Source organism: Mustela erminea, chromosome 1 (genome assembly GCF_009829155.1).
Source record: "Mustela erminea isolate mMusErm1 chromosome 1, mMusErm1.Pri, whole genome shotgun sequence".
In the NCBI taxonomy this organism is placed as follows: Eukaryota; Metazoa; Chordata; class Mammalia; order Carnivora; family Mustelidae; genus Mustela; species Mustela erminea.
This window is the reverse complement of record NC_045614.1, coordinates 124,134,225-124,153,946: the sequence shown is the minus strand read 5'-3', so window position 1 is coordinate 124,153,946 and position 19,722 is coordinate 124,134,225. Positions and strand designations below refer to the sequence as shown.

Below are 19,722 nucleotides of genomic sequence, written 5' to 3'. Positions count from 1 at the left end.
TATATTTTATGAACGGAATTTATCATCCTAATATAGACAAGTTGAGAAGAATCTGTTTAGACATTTTGAAAGGGAAGTTGCCCCCAACACCAGAGATCAGGAGAGTCTTCCAGATGCTTCAGCAAATGTTGGAGGGGCATGGGAAGTAGTAGAAGACAAAGGAAGCTGAGATTATTGAAGCATTTATGGCGTGGACTAGTTATACAATTAATAAGATTTCACTTGGTCTGATTATCAAGTGTATATCGCTTCTCCTTTTTGGCTAATATGTCTTTTTTTGTTATTGTTTCACTACATGTCTTTGTAATGTTACAGAATAAAATCCAGTATCTCTTCAAGAAAATGGCAGAGAGAAAGTAGTTATCCTATTATCACTGAGCTTTAAGTTTTTGCTTCTTTTGGTCCATAAACCTCTGCAAAAATGATATTAGGAGATACTAATTTGAACCAAAACTTAAGAGAGGCTACATCATTAGTCCCTGTGTCAGGTTGGCTTTGAGCTGACAAGGAAATATTTCCAATACAGTTAAGGAACAATTCTTGGACTTTAATATGCATATAAATCACCCAGGGATTTTTTTTTTTTTTTTGAGAGACTGAGAATGTGGGTGGGGGGTAATGTGGGAGAGGGGCAGGGGAGAGAGAGACAGAGAATCTTAAGCAGGCTCCATGCTCAGCACAGAGCTCTGTGGTGGCTCAATCTCATGACCCTTAGGTCATGACCTGAGCCAAAAACCAAGAGTCAGATGCTTAATCTACTGAGCCACTCAGGCACCCCTACCTAGGGATCTTCTTAAAAACATTGATTCAGATTCAGGTGATCTGGGGAGGAGCTTAAAATTCTGCATTTTTCACAAATTCCCAGGTGATGCTGATACTGCTGGCCCACGGATCACATTCCAAATAGCAAGTAGAGGACAAAACAAGTATTTGTATTTAAGGTAGGCATTACCCTCTTTGGTTCTTGGTTTCTTCAGTTGTAAAATGGAGAAAATGCATATATGAAATTCTTGTGAAGTTGAAATGAAATAAACATTCTGAAAGTACTTTATAAACTTTGCTTTCTCTACTATTAATAATAATAATTATTATTTTACTAATACCATATTACTTTACAAATCCTTTATATTTGTTTTTTATTTACTTTATTACTTTACAAATATTTAAGAGAACTTAAAAACAAAAACGGGATGGAGCGCCTGGCTGGCTTAGTCAGTCAAGCATCTGACTCTTGGGTTTGGCTCAGATTATGATCTCAGTGTCCTGAGCTCAAGCCCCATTTTGTCTCCTCACTGGGTGTGGAACTTGCTGAAAATTCTCTCTCTCACACTCTCTCTCTCTGCCCCTTTCTGCTTTCAAAAAGAAAAAAAAAAAAAAAAAAGAAAGAAAGAAAGGATGGGAGGCCAGGTGCAGTAAATTTATGCTGCATTGTTGCTATGCAAGGCTCTTGAGATGGACGCAGAAACTGAGATCAGGAGCAAAATTCATTTCTATGGACAATGCTGTTGAACTTATTAAGAATTCTAAAGATATGTTACCTTGATACCTTACTGCAAAGCTATGAAGATTCTCTCTTTCTGAAAAGAAGTTTCTTTTGAAAGTTTTGGATTTCCATTATACATCATCCTTCCTAACACTGACCAGAACCTTTCTTCTCTATCTGTCCCTAACCAGGCACCAGCCAAAATAACCTATGGACATTTAGTGTTGGATTTGGAGAAAGTGATCAAACACTGAAGCCGTAATCAAGTAATTGCAATTATATTATTTTCAAATATAATCTTCAGGCACTGTGGAATGAGAGGACTCTAATTTTCAAAAACCAAAGATAAAGCAATTGATCAGCTATTGAATATCAATAGGATTTCCATAAAACAGGGGAGTAAACAAACAGGCAGTGTAAGATTTTATCTCAATTAAGAACCAAAAAACAGTTACAGAGCATAGAAATCCTTTTGGAAAATAAAATTTTAACACTAAAGTTAAAATTCAAAGTGAACAAGCTTCATTTCCTAGAGATGTTGTGAGATTTTTTTTCTTCTTCAAATAATGGGGAATTCTCACAATGGTGAGACGTGATAACATCAGAGGTGGTCAGATGGGAGTCTGAGCCATTTACTTTAGATTCCCACATTTGGCTGGACTCAAGTTCCCATAGAAAGAAATTATTTTCCAGTACTTACAAAAATAGAACAGAGATGCTATGACAGTGTGAGTTTAAAAACAAAAAGGAGTTTCTTAAACTTCACAGCCTTTAACTGCCTACAACTGTATTAGCAACTAGCCTGAGGGACGGTGGTAACAGTGATGGATTCTCTGACGTGGGGTAAAAAAGGGGACGATTTGATAAAGGTAAGATGGTCCCCTGGAAAACCAAAGTCATTTTATTTCAAAATTTAAAAGTAGTTATACCTTGCATACTTATGACTACACAATCTGACATACATTTAAGATTAAATTATTAATTGATGACTTTACAATCTTATCATATCATGAAAAATTCAGCACTATGTATTTTATTCATTTTTCCTTTTCATGTTATTATCAATGTTCTCAGAGATCCTACTCATTTTTTCCCATTATTTAAAAAAAAATCTGATTTCCTGTTTATTTTACTCTATGTCTGAGTTCTTCTTACCTTTCTTCACACCCCCTTGGTGGTGTCAGTGGAGGTCTTGAGTGATGGCTTTTGACTCACTACCTTGTCAGGTATGTGCATTTGTGCTGAATCACACATTTAAGGGAAGGGAATATAAAGGACCCAGAGGAAAGAATAGAGATTTTAATGAGACAACTCAACTGATAATATCTGCCTAACCACATAAGACTTCTCTCCATAGGATTGAGAAAGTATATTATGAGTTTTATAACTTTTATTAATTATTTTTTAAGGATTTTTATGTATTTACTTGAGAAATCTGCACATATATTGTTTGTCCATATCTGTACATGACATGTGAGTAATTCTTAATGATGCGCATGAATATAATAAGCATACTTGAGTCAACCTGGTAAATGTTAGTAGATTTTGAAAGAATAAAGCAGGTGAAAGAGGTGGCAATGGTTATTTTATAAGCTGTTGAACGAAGTAAGTCAAATTGGAACCGGAGTCAAATCAAACTTGTTGAGAACATTTATTGCTGCCAGTGGAAATGAAAGATGTATAGAATCCCTTTGTAAAGACGAGCCGGTGGGGGGTGCCCTCACTTCTTTGGCTCAGCCTTTGTTACTGGACTGGTCACCCTCAGGGGGGTGGGAGACCACTGCCCCTTCCTCTGGGACCTCTTCATGGCAGCACCTGCTCCCCAGTGCCTAGCTTTGCTGCACAGTTTGAAGCCGCTTCAGTTTTGTTTTTTGCCTTCGGGCAGTTCTCAGTTTTTTAGTTTTTAAGAAACTGTCCTCTAATTGGTATAGAAAGTCTTCAATTCGACCAACCTAGAAGAAATAAGATTTGTGGGTTTTTTTTTCTTTTTTTCAGGTTTTGTGTAATTAGGAAAATGGTGAGGTATTTAAAATGAAAAGGCACACGCAGGTCCATGTTGGGACAGAATTAGCAGAGCTGGAAATGATTGAACGTAAAAGCCTCCTTCAGTCTCCACGTTGGGTTCCCTTATTTTAGGAACGTGAAGCAGACACGCAGGAGTTTGCTTTACCACTCAGTCCTATGTCCTGGCTGTTGAAGTGGGAACTATCATTACCCACTGTCTTTGATGGTCAGTAAAACCAGGGATTTCAAAAAGAAAGAAATGGTGAAAAACGATTCCGTTTCAATGGAAACAAACAAATACACTCCCGTCAAAGCCAGAGTTTCCAGCATTTGTATGCCCCTGGCCAACTTGGGAGAAAAATGGTATTACATATTGTCTTAGCAAAGAAACATTTCTCCTTTAAATCAAAACACAATTTTGGGGAAATACATTTTCTTAAAAAATGCCACACCCCAGGGGAATAAGACAAAATAATGATATACAAAACAAAATATTTTGTTTAAAAATAAAACAAACAAAAATAAACTATTAGTCTTTCTACCAAAGAAAAGTTATAATTATTCAGTGATGGGTGAATATGTTGTACTATTTGTCACTATTTTATCCTACTAAAGAACTGTAGAATAAAACAGTTTCCATATATGCTGAGTTGGGTTCTCATGAAAGTCCGTAGATATAATAATTTATACTTAGCTCTGACTCCCAGCACCTGCATATAGCATTAGCCTAAAGTCACTCACTGAAGAGCCCATTGTCATAAAGTTAGCTCAGAACTAGAGCACTTATTATTCAAGGTACACGAACATATCACCTACTTATGATAAAAGCACTTAAACTCTAATTTTCCAATTTTGAGTTCTACTTTTAAATCACTTGATTTATCATTCAGGGTAATATCCAAAAGATAATTCAGATTGTCAAAAAGAGAATAATAAATGGTAGCACTCATCTATATGTTATGCTTGGATCTTTTATCACACCAGGTGATGTAAATTGTCTGTAGGTTTCCTTAAGAAAATAAGATAATTTATTTATGTGAAAACAATTCTTTTTGAAAACCTAAAAATCACTTCAGGGAAATTTCTCCAAAAGCACGTTGTTATGATGTCTGATCATTGTGGTAGTCGTCAAAATAATTTGACACAATATTTTTGGATTGTCATGAAGCCAGTGAATTATTCTATATATTCCATACATTGATACTATCCAACTTATACCAAAATCGTAAGTAAAAAATTAACACAGAGCACAATCAAAACAGACATAATGGATGGCACTTTACCATTACTTCAATAGTTGAGTTGATGACTCACTTATATTTATGCACTGAAAATGTATCATTTAAATCAACGTTCTTTACAATTAGAATGTTTGCAATTAGTCCAAATACAATTTAAAATTACAATCCTAATGCAACAAAAAAAGCTTCTTCGATGATAATTGCTTTAAAATATCCATTAGGTGGCTGCTGTCTTTTCTCCTGTTTAAATTATATTTATTAATAGCAGTGTCGACTAACTCGGTTGCCTTCATTAAAAAAGACAAAGAAGTAACACAGGAGGTCTGGGTGGGACAGAGAGTACTGCTAAATTAAGCTGGAGGTCTAGAGTATATGCTACTTACCTGTCTTAGCCTGGCCTGCGTGTTTACCTCCTACGTAGCATGTCTACATGCTGTTCTTTCAATCCATTCTCCTACTGGTACTGGAATGATCTTTTTAAACGTAAGTTTGGTCACATTATTCCTTGCTGAAAATACCTAAATGGATTCCTAATCCCTTAACATGTCCCACACACCTTTGACTGATCTGGTGTCACTTGCATCTCTAATTCTGTCTCCTATCACTGCATTCGCCTCAGTGTGTAGTACATCTTTCAGTTATCTGAACACAGCAGCGCAGTGTTCTCAGCACCCTTGATCTTCTTAATGATAGGCCATGTGATGGAATACTCCCACTGGAACCCTTAAATTTCCTCTGGATTTCAGGTTCCACATCAGTGCCTCAGGGACATCTTCCTTTATAATCTAGACCAGGTTAGGTCTCTCAGTAACATATATATTCCCACAGCAGCCCATTCATCTCATTGCAAATTGTAATTTTTTTTTTTTTTTTACTTAATTGTTCATAGTGATTTCTTTAATATCTGTCTTCCCATCTGGGTTTTAAGGTCTCTAAGGCAGGAGTGAGGTACATGTTTTCCACTATTCCCAGAATCTAGGATATGGTAGACCCTCCATAATTCTTCTCTCTGATAATAGAGCTGAAGACATTCAGCAACAAAATTGTTTTTCCATATTCGCAATGATACCTAGTATGCAGCACATCAGAAGGCTTTCTTTTCTCTTACAAATTAAATAACCATCACTTTCACATGCCAACATTCTGTCATCATTGTTTAGCTTTAAGAGTCTCCAGGCAAGGTACTAACCAGGTGTGATCTCCATACTCAAAACGGACTAAGGTACAAAAGGCACCGAGTAAAGAAGGAGTCAGGAGTATTGAGTTCTGCTTGTGGCCAGACTGATAACCCTGATCTGTGACCCCAGAGCAGTCACTTAGCCTCTCTGAGCTTTAGCTTAACTGATCTTTGGTGAAGAAAGGGTTCGCCTGGATAATTTCCAAGGACACACCAAGCCCAAAATTCCATGACTTGTACTCACATCGCATCTAAGTTAGTCCAATCTTACATGAGTCCTCACATTTTTCAAATCAGAGGTTATTCTCTTAGATTACACCATTAGATGAATGACACACTATGCAGCAAAGTAAGTCAATTTTAGCTTCTATACTTTTTGAAGTGTAGGAGAGCTGCAACATGTTTTTAGTAAAACTGGTTCTTTATTTTCTTTTTTTAAGTCAAGGAAAGAAAAATGCTAGTTGAAGAGAAAATAGATTCATATAACTAAGAAGAACAGATTGCAAACGATAGAAATTTCTATAAAGCCCTTAGGGAAATAAAACACAAAGAAATATGTAAGCATGTAAGGAAGGGAAATGAGCCAGTTTTTGGAGCAGAGGCCTTATTAGACTTTCTTTTCGGTACAGAATCTGCTTGCTTAACTGTATCAGATAGTCTACTTGGTCATTCTGGGTCTAATTTTCCCATTTGTAAAATGGAAAGATGGCATTTTTTTAATGTATCTATGTGCCAGTGCTGACTTGGCTTTACAGAGCTATGGACATCAGACCAAATGAGCTTGCGGAGAATTCTGGGATGTCAGATGATCAAGGGGACTGAAGGTCTCAGTGAGAGGGCAGATGCTCACCTATCATATGGCCATCAGTCATAATTCACATCAAAGAGTAAGGAAATTATTATCAATGAGTTTCTCAGGACTCTTAAATCTTATACACAAAAATCTCTCAGTCAGGATTTCGTGTAGATTCAAGAAGTTCAGAATGAAGTTCAGAGCTATGCAACTCTAAAAGAGAAGACAGCCTGAGAAGCAATAGGAGATCTCCAAATTGAAAATTTGACAGTACAAAAACAAATAAATACCAATTGAGTGAGAAATGGGGAGGTAACTAAACAGGCCAACTTATATTAGAGGAAAATTTCTAATCAGCTCAGATTTCAAAGGGAGCACATGTGTTCTTTCATGCAAATATTTATCGAACATTTACTATGTGCTTGGCACTGTAATAGGGTGATAAGCAAAAATATCAAGATATTTGTTTATGAGGAACTCATATTCATGCAGGAGAGGCTTAACAACAAAATGATTGCAATAAAGCATAACTGCTTCTGTAAGAATTATATATGAAAATTCCTATTGGCAAAAATGTCAGAACAGTGAATTCTACTTGAAGGAACACAGGCATACACTGGGGAGATAGGAGCTGGCTCTTTGCCAGGACAAGAAGTGCATTCCAGACAGAGGGAAGGGGATTCCATCAGAGCAAGGTTGTGAAAAAACATGGGCTATTTGATAGGGATAAGTTTCTTCTAGCATAGATGTGGGCATCAAGGGGCTGGGAATAGAGATACATACAGCTGGGAATATTGATTGGGGTCAGCTTGTAAGAATGGAAAAATATTTAGCCATGTGGTTAGAAAGTAAATCTGGTAGCATTATGTGGAGTGGAATGTAGCCAGGGAAACTGGAGGCAGGTGAATCAATTAGGGGACCAGTATAATAGGATATGGAGAATATTATGAGGACCTGAATCAAGAACTTAAGGGATATTTAGGAAGAAAGCTCTATAGACTTGATGAAAAATTCTGTGTTGGGACAAGAAGGCATGCAAAATTTAGAATGACTATGAAAGTTCTAACTTGAGATAATGATGATTTTTAGTGAGATAAGAAATACAACTAGATGAACAGTTTTAGGGAAAAGAAGTGAGTTTGATTTGTGACAAATATAAGAAATGGAGAAAAGGTCACATAATCAGAAATTAATTAAAAATGGACCTATAATAATAGCCTAGTATTAGGCTAAAAGCCAGGTTGATCAAAACTCCAAATTAAAAAAAAACTAACAACCTACCATTTTGCAGTCTACCATGTGAAAAGCATTCTAGCAGTTAAAAAGTGCTAAGAAAAACAAAAACAATGTTTTCAGTTATTCAGAGTAAAAAGGTGATTAGTACAGAGATACGGTACTGGATCAAAGTCAGGTATACCTGTTTGGAATTCCAGCTCCAGCATTTTCTTGTTGTGTGACTTTGTGCAATCTTATTTAACTTTTTAAAACCTAAGTTTCCTTTTCTATCAATTGCTTCACAGGAGCCTAGTAAGATTAAATTAATTTGTGTGAAGTATTTGCATAGGTCTGAATCACTATTATTTAATAGTAACATTAATACTTGAATCTAGAAGTATGTGTTCAGTAAATAGAAAAAAGATAACTAAATGAAAAAAAATACAGAAGTGAAGTAAAATAAAAAAAAATAAACAGCATTAATAGACACTCAGTTTTTGGCCTCAGGGATCCTGGCTCAGTACCTACACTAATTGTAGTTGCCACACATTAAAGTCTTGCGATCAGGTCTCAAAATTCCACTATATAAAAGTCAGAATTAGGAGGGGGCAGAGAAAGGAGAGGAGAGAAGAGTTTCTGATAGCACGTATTAGTAGCAACTTCAATATAAATCAACAGTATTCTCTGGTTGCCTCCCTGGAAATCAGTCTACTTGTAGACAGCAATGTGTCTGTCTCACAGAAGCAACTTACATGTTCTTCGGTGGATGCATGAATAAAGAAAATGTCACACACACACACATGAATATTATTCAGCCAGAAAAAAGAAAGAAACCTTGTCATTTGCAACAGTATGAATGGAACTTGAAGGTGTTATGCTAAGTGAAATAAGTCAGAGAAAGACAACCGTGTTCATAGACACAGAGAACAGACTGGTGGTTGCCAGAAGTGCAGGGGACAGGGGGAGGTGGGCAAAATAGATGAAGGTAGTCAAAGATGCAAACTTCCAGTTATGAAGTAAATAAGTTGTGGGGATGTAAGGTACAGCGTGGTGTCTACTGTTAATAATATGGTACTGTATATTTGAAAGTTGATGAGAGATTCAATCTTAGAAGTTCTCATCACCAAAAAAAACTTGTAGGGATGCCTGGGTGGCTAAGTCAATTAAATCAAATAAGGATGCTGACGCTTCTCAGGATTGGGTGAAGGTGGGGTGCCTGGGTGTCTCAGTCGGTTAAGCATGTGCCTTTCGCTCAGGTCATGATCCCAGGGTCCAGGGATTGAGTCCTGAGTTGGGCTCCTTGCAGGTGGGGAACCTGCTTCTCTCTCTGCTTCCTACTCCCCCTAATTGTGCTTCCCCACTCTCTCTCTGACAAATAAATAAAATCTTTAAAGCAAAACAAAACAAAAAAAGGAAAAAATCTTATAAATATGTGTGGTAATGGATGTTAATTAGACTTACTGTGGTGATCATTTCACAACATATATGAATATCATTATGTTGTACACCTGAAACTAATATAACGTTATATGTCAATTATATCTCTATAAAAATATTAAAAAACAAACTCTTTCAGGTAAAATGTATCTGTTTCAAAGGAGACTAATACTTTTATCCCTTCTCTGTTCAGGTCATATCACATTCTTGGTTCTGGATGCGTGAGGGATCTAATTCCAAACTGTAAGAAGAAAAGCTGAAGGATCTGGATAGCTCCTGGAATCATAACAGGAGTCTGTGGTGTCCAAGTATATCAAGGTAGTTATGTGGAAGGGGTGGTGGATTTGTTTTGTGTGAGCTAATACAGTGGAAAGAATGCTGTGTACAATTAGAGAGTTTGATTCTTGAGTCTTCCGCTAGTCATGTGACTTAACTTCTGACCTTTAACTTTCTCATCTCTCATATAAATTGTGAATTAATAATGATAACCATTCTCTACTTGACATGGTTTTTGTGAGGATTAAATGGCTTAATGTTCGTGAAAAGTTCTTCATAAGTGGTTAAGCCATCCATGAAGATTTTTATAGCAGTTACATTGTGTAGTGCCTGGTGGCTTCATAGCAGGTTCTCAGTAAATATTTGCTGAGTCAATGAATAACTGGATGAGTAATCAAACGAGTGAAAGAATAGATATGAGGTATAACTGTTCTTTTCACTATTGTATAAAAATGAAAGGGACTTTCATTTTTTATTTCCGTCCCCATTACGGAGACTGGAAATCAAACATTAGATGACTCTTCTGGAGAGCATGAAATATTTGTGAGTCATGTGTAAGCCAGGGGTTGGACTCAATAAATTTTTAAAATTCATTCCAACTTTAAAGTACTAATTCCATGATGTTTAGTTTGACCAGGATTCATTCCACAGAAATGTGCTCTGTGGAAGGAGGGCATATTGCATTTTGCCTGTACTACATGGAAAAGCACTGCGGAAATGAGAGGGATCTAACAGCTTCTATTGTAGTTTTTTATATACTGAAAGGACTGAACTAATTACTATAAACACCCATAGATACTGAGACTCTTGAGCCTCCCCTGTGTCCCATTTATAAGATTATCACATCTGAAAGACCTATATTTTCTTCTCTTGATGTATCAGAATTGTATCTTGCATGCACAGGGCCCCTATTATGGATTAGCTTAATAGCAGAAGGTAGTTCACAGAACATTCATTTCCTTTTCATCTTATAACTGTGCAAGATTATGTACTGGCACTGAAATATTTCTTTTCAGTTAATGATTTTAAATTTTTTCAGCATATCAAAACTTATAATTTTCTACTGGATTTCAGGATAAAATGAAACATTTTATTAGATAAAAATAATATGTTTTCCCACATACAACCACTCATAATCACTTTAAATATAGGCATGCTAAAAGGTACTTGAATATTTACTCCAATAATCTTTTACTTTAAATTGGTTTGTATCTTATATGTAGGTGGAAAGTATAGGGATGCCCTTGGGTCAGGTGACATTCTGTTCATTTAAGAGCTTTCATCTGAAGGATTACCACTAACTCTCCATCATTTTGTGGTGTTGACTGTGCCTTCATTTGCACAGAGATTCAACCTATTTTCACATGGTAATTGAAGGCATACGAGCCAGGGTGAAAGCAACATTCCTGCCTTCCATTTATTGTGTGAGGGCTATCATGAGACCAAAGGCACTGGTAAGAAAGGAACAGAAGTTTAAGGCAATAGTTAGGAATGGGGGCAAAATAAGGAAAGAAATAACCAAAAGCTTAACATGAGCAAATTTAGTGAGAGATAACAATAAGAGACTACACAGCAGTGGCCTGATAAAGTTTTGAAAGGGGAGTCATTCAGATCATTCCGAGGGGAAGGAGAGTCACTGTGAAGATTTGGGTGATCCCTTTCCCTCCCAAGTCAATTAAAATCAAACAATACTGGATTGAGTTGAATTGTGTTCTCTCAAAATCCATATGTTGAAGTCTTAACTCTCAGTACTTCTGAATGTGACCTTATTTACAGATAGTCAAGTTAAAATGAAGTCATTAGCGTGGGCCCTAATCCAAAATGACTGGTGTTCTCATAAAAAGGAGAAATTTGGATAGACACACATGGAGAGTGCCATGTGAAAACAAAGGCAGAGATTGGGGTGATATTCCTATAAGCCAAGGTATGATAAAACTGCCAACAAACCCGGGAAGCTAGGGAGGCATGGAACTGATTCTTCCTCATGACTCTCAGAAGGAACCAACTCTGTGACAGTTTGATCTTAGAACTTCCAGCTTCCAGATGATCAGTTTCTGTTGTTTAAGCCACTCAGTCTGTGGTACTTCCTTATAGTAGCCCTAGCAAACTAATACAACAACTGAGACATAAAGTTAATGGAAGCTCAGTTAAGTTCTAATTTTACCCTCAAACATGACTGATACTTTTCTAAAATTCACTTTTCCTGCTGGTTCATGCTCCTTACTAAGCCTGCCCAGTTTAGTATGTACCATGGGAATCACGGCAGTTTCTTTCCAATAATGGCAGCGAGAGGAAGTTGACCTCAAACGTGAAAGCGTGGGTAAATTACACTAAGAAGAGTTGAATTGGGACTGCCTATCGGATTTCTTGTAGTCTGGATCACGGAGAGGGAATTAGGTATATTGACAGGGGTTTGTTTGCATATGTTCATGCCTTAGGAATTGGGTGCTCAAAGGATTTTTAAGTAAAGCTTTTAAAGATGATTATTAAGAAGAGAAAATGTAGATGAAATAAGAATCACATTCTTCAGGAATAAATATCATGTTTATATGACTATGATGGTGGTTACAGAAGGAGAATGTGTTTCTAGAGATTAGCAGTATGGACGAAAATCCTCTCGGCAAAACAGACATTTCACTCCACCACAGTGGATTTGATAACATTAGTTTCTTTGCTCTGTTCCATTTAGTTTCCAGACCAAATGCTTTTAAATATTTATCATCCAAAATGGTTTGAATTTTAATTCTTATTAGAATGACAGTTGTTTTCAAATAGGCTTGAAATTAATTTCGAGAATAAACTTAGTTTCTGAAACGAAGTTGTTTCTGTTATTCATAATATATCAATTTCCTTCAGCTTTTGGCCTGCATTCAAGCAGACAAGCCCCACATTTTTCCTTTTTTATTTAGTGAATTTGGGATTTTATTCCATATTTTCGTCATAAAAGTACAATGTGAAAATATGAGGCCCCCACCCCTGAGAAATTATATGTGCAAAAAAACTTTGTATTAAACCATATTATCAGCTCTTGATTGAAAACTCCCCTAATGATAACACTTTTTGTTATATTTAATATAGAGTTAAAGAATAATTACAAAATCTTCTTATGACTTTGTCCAGGAAACCATGTATCATGTTTTTTTAAAAAAATATTTTTCAACATTTAAAAAAAAGATATTGCTTATTTATTTGAGAGAGAGAGAGAGAATGAGAGAGAGTGTGAGAGGGGGAAGGTCTGAGGGAGGAGAAGACCCCTAGCCAGGCAGGGAGTCCAACGCAGGACTCTATCTCGAGACTCCAGGATTATGACCTGAGCAGAAGGCAGTCACTCAACCAACTGAGCCACCAGGCAGCCTATTTTTCAATATATAATGGCATAATTTATCTGAAGACTTAAATATATTTTCCTAAAACTTTAATTTTGAGGTAAGTGTGCATTCACACGTCTGAGTGAGAAGCAATACAACCTATGTACTCTCAGTTTGCACCAATGGTAACATCCTGCAAAACTGTAGAATACCACAGCCAGGATATTGACACTGATAGAGTTAAGACACAGAACAGCTCCATTACCACTCAGATCTCACATGTTGTCCTTTTATAACTACACCAATTTTTCTCCAGATTTCTCATCCCTGAAGCACTGTCAACAACTAATGTATTATCCATTTGTAAAATTTTGTAATTTTAAGAAGGTCATATACATGGAAACACATAGAATTTCACAATTCTCTAGAGACCTATTCAGGTTGTTGTATCAGCAGGTTGTCCCTTTCATTGCTGAGTAGTAACCCATGTACCACAGTTTGTTTAAGGATTCACCCTTTGAAGGGTGACCAGATTACTTCCCATTTTTGGCTTTTATGGATTAAATTGCTATGGACAATTGTGTACAGGTTTTTGTGTGGACATAAGACTTTGTTTCTCTGGAAAAAATGGCAAGGAGTACAATTGCTAGGTTATATGGAAAATGAATACCTAGTTTTATAAAGAAAACTGTCAGGGTGCCTGGGAGGCTCAGACAGTTAAGCATCCAACTCAATTTAACTTAGGTCATGATCTCAGGGTGGTGAGATTAAGCCCTGCATCCGGCTCCATGCTGGGTGTTGAGCCTGCTTAAGGTTCTCTCTCTCCCTCTCTCTCTGCCCCTTTCCCCTGACACACATGCTCTTTCTCTTCCTTAAAAAACAAAAACAAAAACAAAAAAACACACCCTAACCTCCTCATTTCCCCAAAACTGTCATATTGTTTTCCACAGTGACTGTACCATTTTATATCCCCACCAGCAATATATGAGAGATCCTCGCCAGCATTTAGTGTTGCCACTATTTTCTATTCTAGCTATTTTGATAGGTGTGCAATGATTTATCTCAATGTGGTTTTAATTTGCATTTCCCTAGTGGCCAGTGATGCTCAACATCTCTTAATGTGTTTACCTGTCATCCTCTTTGGTGAAATGTCTTTTCCTGTCTTTTGCCCACTTTCAAATTGGCTTAACTGCTTTTTAACTGTTGAATTTTGAGAGTTCTTTATATAATCTAAATATTAATCCTTTGTTGGATATGTAGTTTGCAAATATTTTTCTCTTGCACTGTAACTTGTCTTTTCATCCTTTGCAACAGAATCTTTCACAAAGTAAATGTTTTTAATTTTCAAGTCTAATTTGCCAGTTAGAGTTTTATGGATCATGCTTTTGGTATGAGCAGGAACATGAGCAAGGGGAGTGGGAGAGTGAGAAAGAGGGAGGGAAAGCAGGCTTCTGCCAGGCAAGGAGCCCAATGTGGGGCTCGATGTGGGGCTCGATGTGGGGCTCGATATGGGGCTCGATCCCAGGACCCTGGGATCATGACCTAAGCTGAAGGCAGATGCCTAATGACTGAGCCACCCAGGCGATCCTTAGTCAGCTTTTGAATAAAGAGTGATACTTGGGATTTTCTATGTAGACAATTATGCCATCTGCAAATAGGGGAAGTTCTATTTCTTCTTTTCTGATCTCTATGCCTTTTGTTACCCTTTCTTGCCTTTCAGAGGTGGCTTGAATTTCTAGTAGAATGTTAAATAAGAGTGGTGAGAGCTGATACTCTTGCCTTGTTTCTGATCTTAGGGAGAATGCCTTCAGTCTTTGAGTATTAAGTATAATTTAGCTATAGGATTTTTATAGATGCTGTTTAGCATCTCTTCTATGCCTAATTTTCTGAGACTTTTTTTTTTTATCATGAATAGGTGTTAAATTTTGTTGACTGCTTTTTCTGCATCAATTGATATGATCATGTGATTTTTTTATTTGTTTGTTTCCTGTTAATTTGAAAGATTACATTGAATTTCAAATATTCAGACTGCATTTCTGGAATGAACTCCACTTGGTTAGAGCTTATAATTCTTTTTACATATTGTTTAATTCTGTTTGTTAAGATTATAAGGATTTTTGCATCTATATTCATAAAGGATATTAAGTTGCATTTTCTGGTACTGTTTTTATCTTGTTTGTTATCAGGATAATATTAACTTTATAATGTGAATTTGGGAATGTTTCTTCCTTTTGTATTCTTTGGAAGAGATTATATAGAATTTACATCAAACCAACTGGGCTTGGAGATTTCTTTTTTGGGAGTTTTAAATTATGAATTAAATTTTCTTAATAGTTATAGGATGATTGAAATTATTTCATATTGGGTGAGTTGTGCTGGTTTGTGTTTTTTGAGGAATTAGTACATTTCATCTAAGTGACAAATTTATATGTGTAGAGTTGATAATTGTATTCCCTTATTATCCTTTTGATGTCTGCAGTGTCTTTAGTGATATCCCATTCCATTTCTGATATTGGTGATTTGTGTCTTCTCTTTTTTTTTCTTCATTAGTGCTATTCAAGCTTCAGATTTTGTTGATCTGTTTAAAGAATTTTCTCTATTTTGTTTCTGTTTTCATTTTCATGGAGTTTTAGTTTTCTTTCTGCTTGCTTTGGGTTTATTTTTCTTTTCTTTTTTATGTCCTTGAGGTAGGGCTTCAATAATTGAGTTGAGATTTTTTTCTATTATACTCTTTGGGTTTAGTATTATACATTTTTCAGTGCTGCTTTGGTTGTGTCCCCCAAGTTTTGATATTTTGTATTTTCATTTTCTTTCAGTTCAATGTAGCTTATAGTTTTCCTTGAGACTTCTTTTTGATACATGGATTATCATAGTATTTAGAGATTTTCTGTTATCTCTCTGATGTTTGTTCCATTGAAGTTGCATAAAACATTGTTTTTGATTTCAGTTTTTAAAAATAATGTTGATGTTTGTTTATGGCCCAAGATATAGTCTATTTTGGTATATATTCCAGGGGCACGTGAAAAGAATGTGTATTCTGCTCTTGTTGGATAGATGTTCCATAAATGTGGGTTAGGTACTCTTGCTTGATGGTGTTATGGAGCTATATATATAGATAGATATATTTGCTGCCTTTCCTATTAGTAGCTCTATCAATTGTTGAGAGAGAGAGGAGTTAAAATCTCCAACTATAATCGCAGACTTTTTACATTTTTCCTTTTAGTCTTACCAACTTTTGTTTCATATCTTTTTCAGACTCATTTGGTGCATATACATTGCAATGTCTTCTTGGTGGATTGAACCTTTTATCATTACATAATCTCTCTTTCAGTCTCCAGTAATTTTCTTTGCGCTGAAATAACTTTGGTATTAATATAGCCACTACCACTTTTCTTATATTAATGTCTGTGTGATACCTTTTTCCATCCTTTGAATTTCAGCCTGCCTATGCCCTTATGTTTGATGAGTTTGTAGACAGCATATTATTGAATCATGAATCTAAATTCATTTTGTCAATATGTCCTCCAGTTGGTATATTTACACTGTTTATAATTAATATAATTATAGTTATGTAAGGCTTTATCATTTTATTTAATTTTTGTTTTCTTTTTGCTCTCTTTGGTTTTTTAATTTTTTTTAAACCTTCCTAGGCATACTGAGACATTTTTAAGAATTCCATTTTAATTTTTTTTTTTTTTTTTTAAAGATTTTATTTATTTGTCAGAGAGAGAGAGAGAGAGAGTGAGCACAGGTAGACAGAATGGCAGGCAGAGGCAGAGGGAGAACAGCAGGCTCCCTGCCAAGCAAGGAGCCCAATGTGGGACTCGATCCCAGGATGCTGGGATCATGACCTGAGCCGAAGGCAGCTGCTTAACCAACTGAGCCACCCAGGTGTCCCAAGAATTCCATTTTAATTTATCTAGTGTTTTTTGTTTATCATTTTGTATAGCATTTTTAGTAGTTGCTCTAAGTATTAGTATGTATTTCAATATATACTATAAAATTATATATAAATATTTGTATATATAAATACATTCCAAATGTTAAATGCAGACACCAGTAGACTGATAATTTTGTTTACTTTTTTCTTTATTTTATGTTCAATTGGATTGTAGAGACCTTACTTTAACATGTCTTTACCTTTCTCCATTTATAATTCACTACATATATTCCCCCATTTAAATATTTGCTCTACATATATTTAGAAGGTTATTAATTATGGATTTAATTCCCTTAATAGATAGACCTATTCAGATTGTCTATTTATTCTTGAGTGAGTTTTGGCAGATTGTGTCTTTCAAGGAATTTGACCATTTCATCTAGGTTATCACATTTATGGGCATAGCATTTGTTCACAGTATTCCTTTTTTTGTCCTTTTAATTTCCATGGGATCTATAGTATCTCCTCTTTAATATCTGGTTATTAGTAATTTGTGTCTTCAGTGTTGTTTTGTTTTGTTTTCCTTAGTTAGCTTGGCTAGAGGCATATTGATTTTATTGATCTTTTCAAAGAACCAGTTTTGTTTGGTTGATTTTCTCTATTGATTTCCTATTTTCATGTTCACTGACTTCTGCTCTAATTCTTAATATCTATTTTCTTCTGCTTACTTTGGACTTAATTTGCTCTTTTTTTCCTAGTTTCTTAAGGTGAAACTAAGATTATTGTTTTTAGATCTTCTTTTCTAATGTGTATATTCAAATGCTACAAATCTCCCTCTAAGCACTACTATCAGTATGGCACAAAAATTTGGTAAGTTATATTTTTATTTTCATTTGGTTTAAAATATTTTAATTTCCCTTGAGATTTCTTATTTGACCCAAGTATTATGTAGATGTATATTGTTTAACCTATATGTATTTTGAGATTTTCCTATTATTGATTCTAATCTAATTCCGTCATGGCCTAAGAGCATACATGGTATGATTTCTATTATTTTAAATTTTAAGGTGGGTTTTATGGTCTAGAATGTGGTCTGTCTTGGCCAACGGGCAACAATAAAGCAACAGTGTATTTGATTATGCCTGCCTATGTACATCTCTTATGTGTGTGTGTGTGTGTGTGTGTGTGTGTGTGTCTGTACACACACTTATGGCTACTTATATACATAAACAAAATGAATGAAAGCAATGATACAGAGATAAAAAATGATTATTTTCTTATTATAAGGGACTCACACTACTTGTGTAGTGGTATCCATTTGAAAGTAGACTTGGGGGGCGCCTGGGTGGCTCAATGGGTAAGCCTCTGCTTTCGGCTCAAGTCATGATCTCAGGGTCTTTGGATCAAGCCCCACACTGGGCTCTCTTCAGCAGGGAAGCTGCTTCCTACCCCCTCCCCTGCCTGCATCTCTGCCTACTTGTGATCTGTGTCAAATAAATAAAATCTTAAAAAAAAAAAAGTAGACTTGGATTAGTTGTAAATATATATTGTAAACTCTAAGACAACTGGTAAAAAAATTATAACTGATATGCTAAGAAAGGAGAGAAAATAGAGTCATATAAAACACCCAATTCAAACCACAAAAGGGGGAGAAAAACTGGAAGACTGTTACATGACTTTGTCAACATTTACTAAGTAGAGCACAGGGTGCCGGATGATGAGCTAAATGCATTCAACAAAAAACCACAAGGGAAACTGAAATAGAGAAATATGTTATTCGTAAGTCCTGGAGGAAGTCCACAGCGTGCCTTGAAGCACCATATGAAGTCGAGGCAGGTAAAAGGAGATAGAAAGAGGCAGGACCCATGACACAAGACTTTATTAGGGCTGATTGGTGTTTAGATTATTTTTTATTTTCCTATCTTCATTTTATTGATTCTTTTCTCTGTCCCCTCCATTCTGTCATTGAGACCCTCCACTGAGTTTTTAAGTGTTTATTTTAATTCCAGTATAGTTATGATGCAGTTTTATATTAGTGTCAGTTGTACAATAAAGTGATTTAACAATTCCATATATCAGCCAGTGCTCAACAATACAAATGCACTCCTTAATCCCTATCACCTATTTCACTCATCTTCCAACTCACTCCCCTTGGGTAACCATCAGTTTCTTCTCTATAGTTAAGGGTCCGTTTCTTGGTTTATCTCTCTCTCCTCACCACCCACCCCCACTTTTGCTCATTTGTTTCTTAAATTCCACATATGCTTGAGATCATATGGTATTTGTCTTTCTCTGACTTATTTCATTTAATGATATACTCTCTAGCTTCATCAATGTTGTTGCAAATGGCAAGATCTCATTCTTTTTTAAAGATTTCATTCTTTTTATGGCCAAATAAATTCCACAGTGTGTGTACACACACAAACACACACACACATCCTCTTCTTTATCCATTCATCAGTTGATGAACATTTGGGCTGCTTCCACAGTTTGATTATTATAAATAATGCTGCAATGAACATCAGAGTGCATGTATTCCTTTGAATCATTCTTTTTTCCTGGATAAATACCCAGTAGTCCTATTCCTAGATTGTAGGGTAGTACTGTTTTTATTTTTTTTGAGGAACCTCCATACTATTTTCCATACTGGCTGCACCAGTTTGCATTCCCACCAACAGTGCACAAGGGCTCTTTTTTCTCCAAATCCTTGCCAGCACTTGTCTCTTCTTATTTATTTATTATTACTTTTAATTTTAGCCATACTGACAGGTGTGAGGTGATATGCCATTGTAGTTTTGATTTGCATTTCCCTGATGATGAATGATGTTGAGCATATTTTCATGGTTTGTTGGTCATCTGGATGTCTTCTTTGGAGAAATGCCTGTTCATGCCTTCTGCCCATTTTTTA

The 19,722-nt window shown here is 35.8% G+C and overlaps 1 protein-coding gene across 2 annotated transcripts in view; it reads right to left on the bottom strand.

Moving 5' to 3' along the window:
- Positions 1 to 3,104: 3,104 nt before the first annotated feature.
- SPATA16 (spermatogenesis associated 16) overlaps positions 3,105 to 19,722 on the bottom strand; it is a 243,516-nt gene continuing 226,898 nt past the window's right edge. For both annotated transcript variants that reach the window (XM_032341045.1, XM_032341055.1), the window contains one exon: positions 3,105 to 3,435. In XM_032341045.1, the coding sequence (XP_032196936.1) occupies positions 3,313 to 3,435 (123 nt within the window). In that variant the 3' untranslated portion in view covers positions 3,105 to 3,312. The remainder of the gene's footprint in view (positions 3,436 to 19,722) is intronic.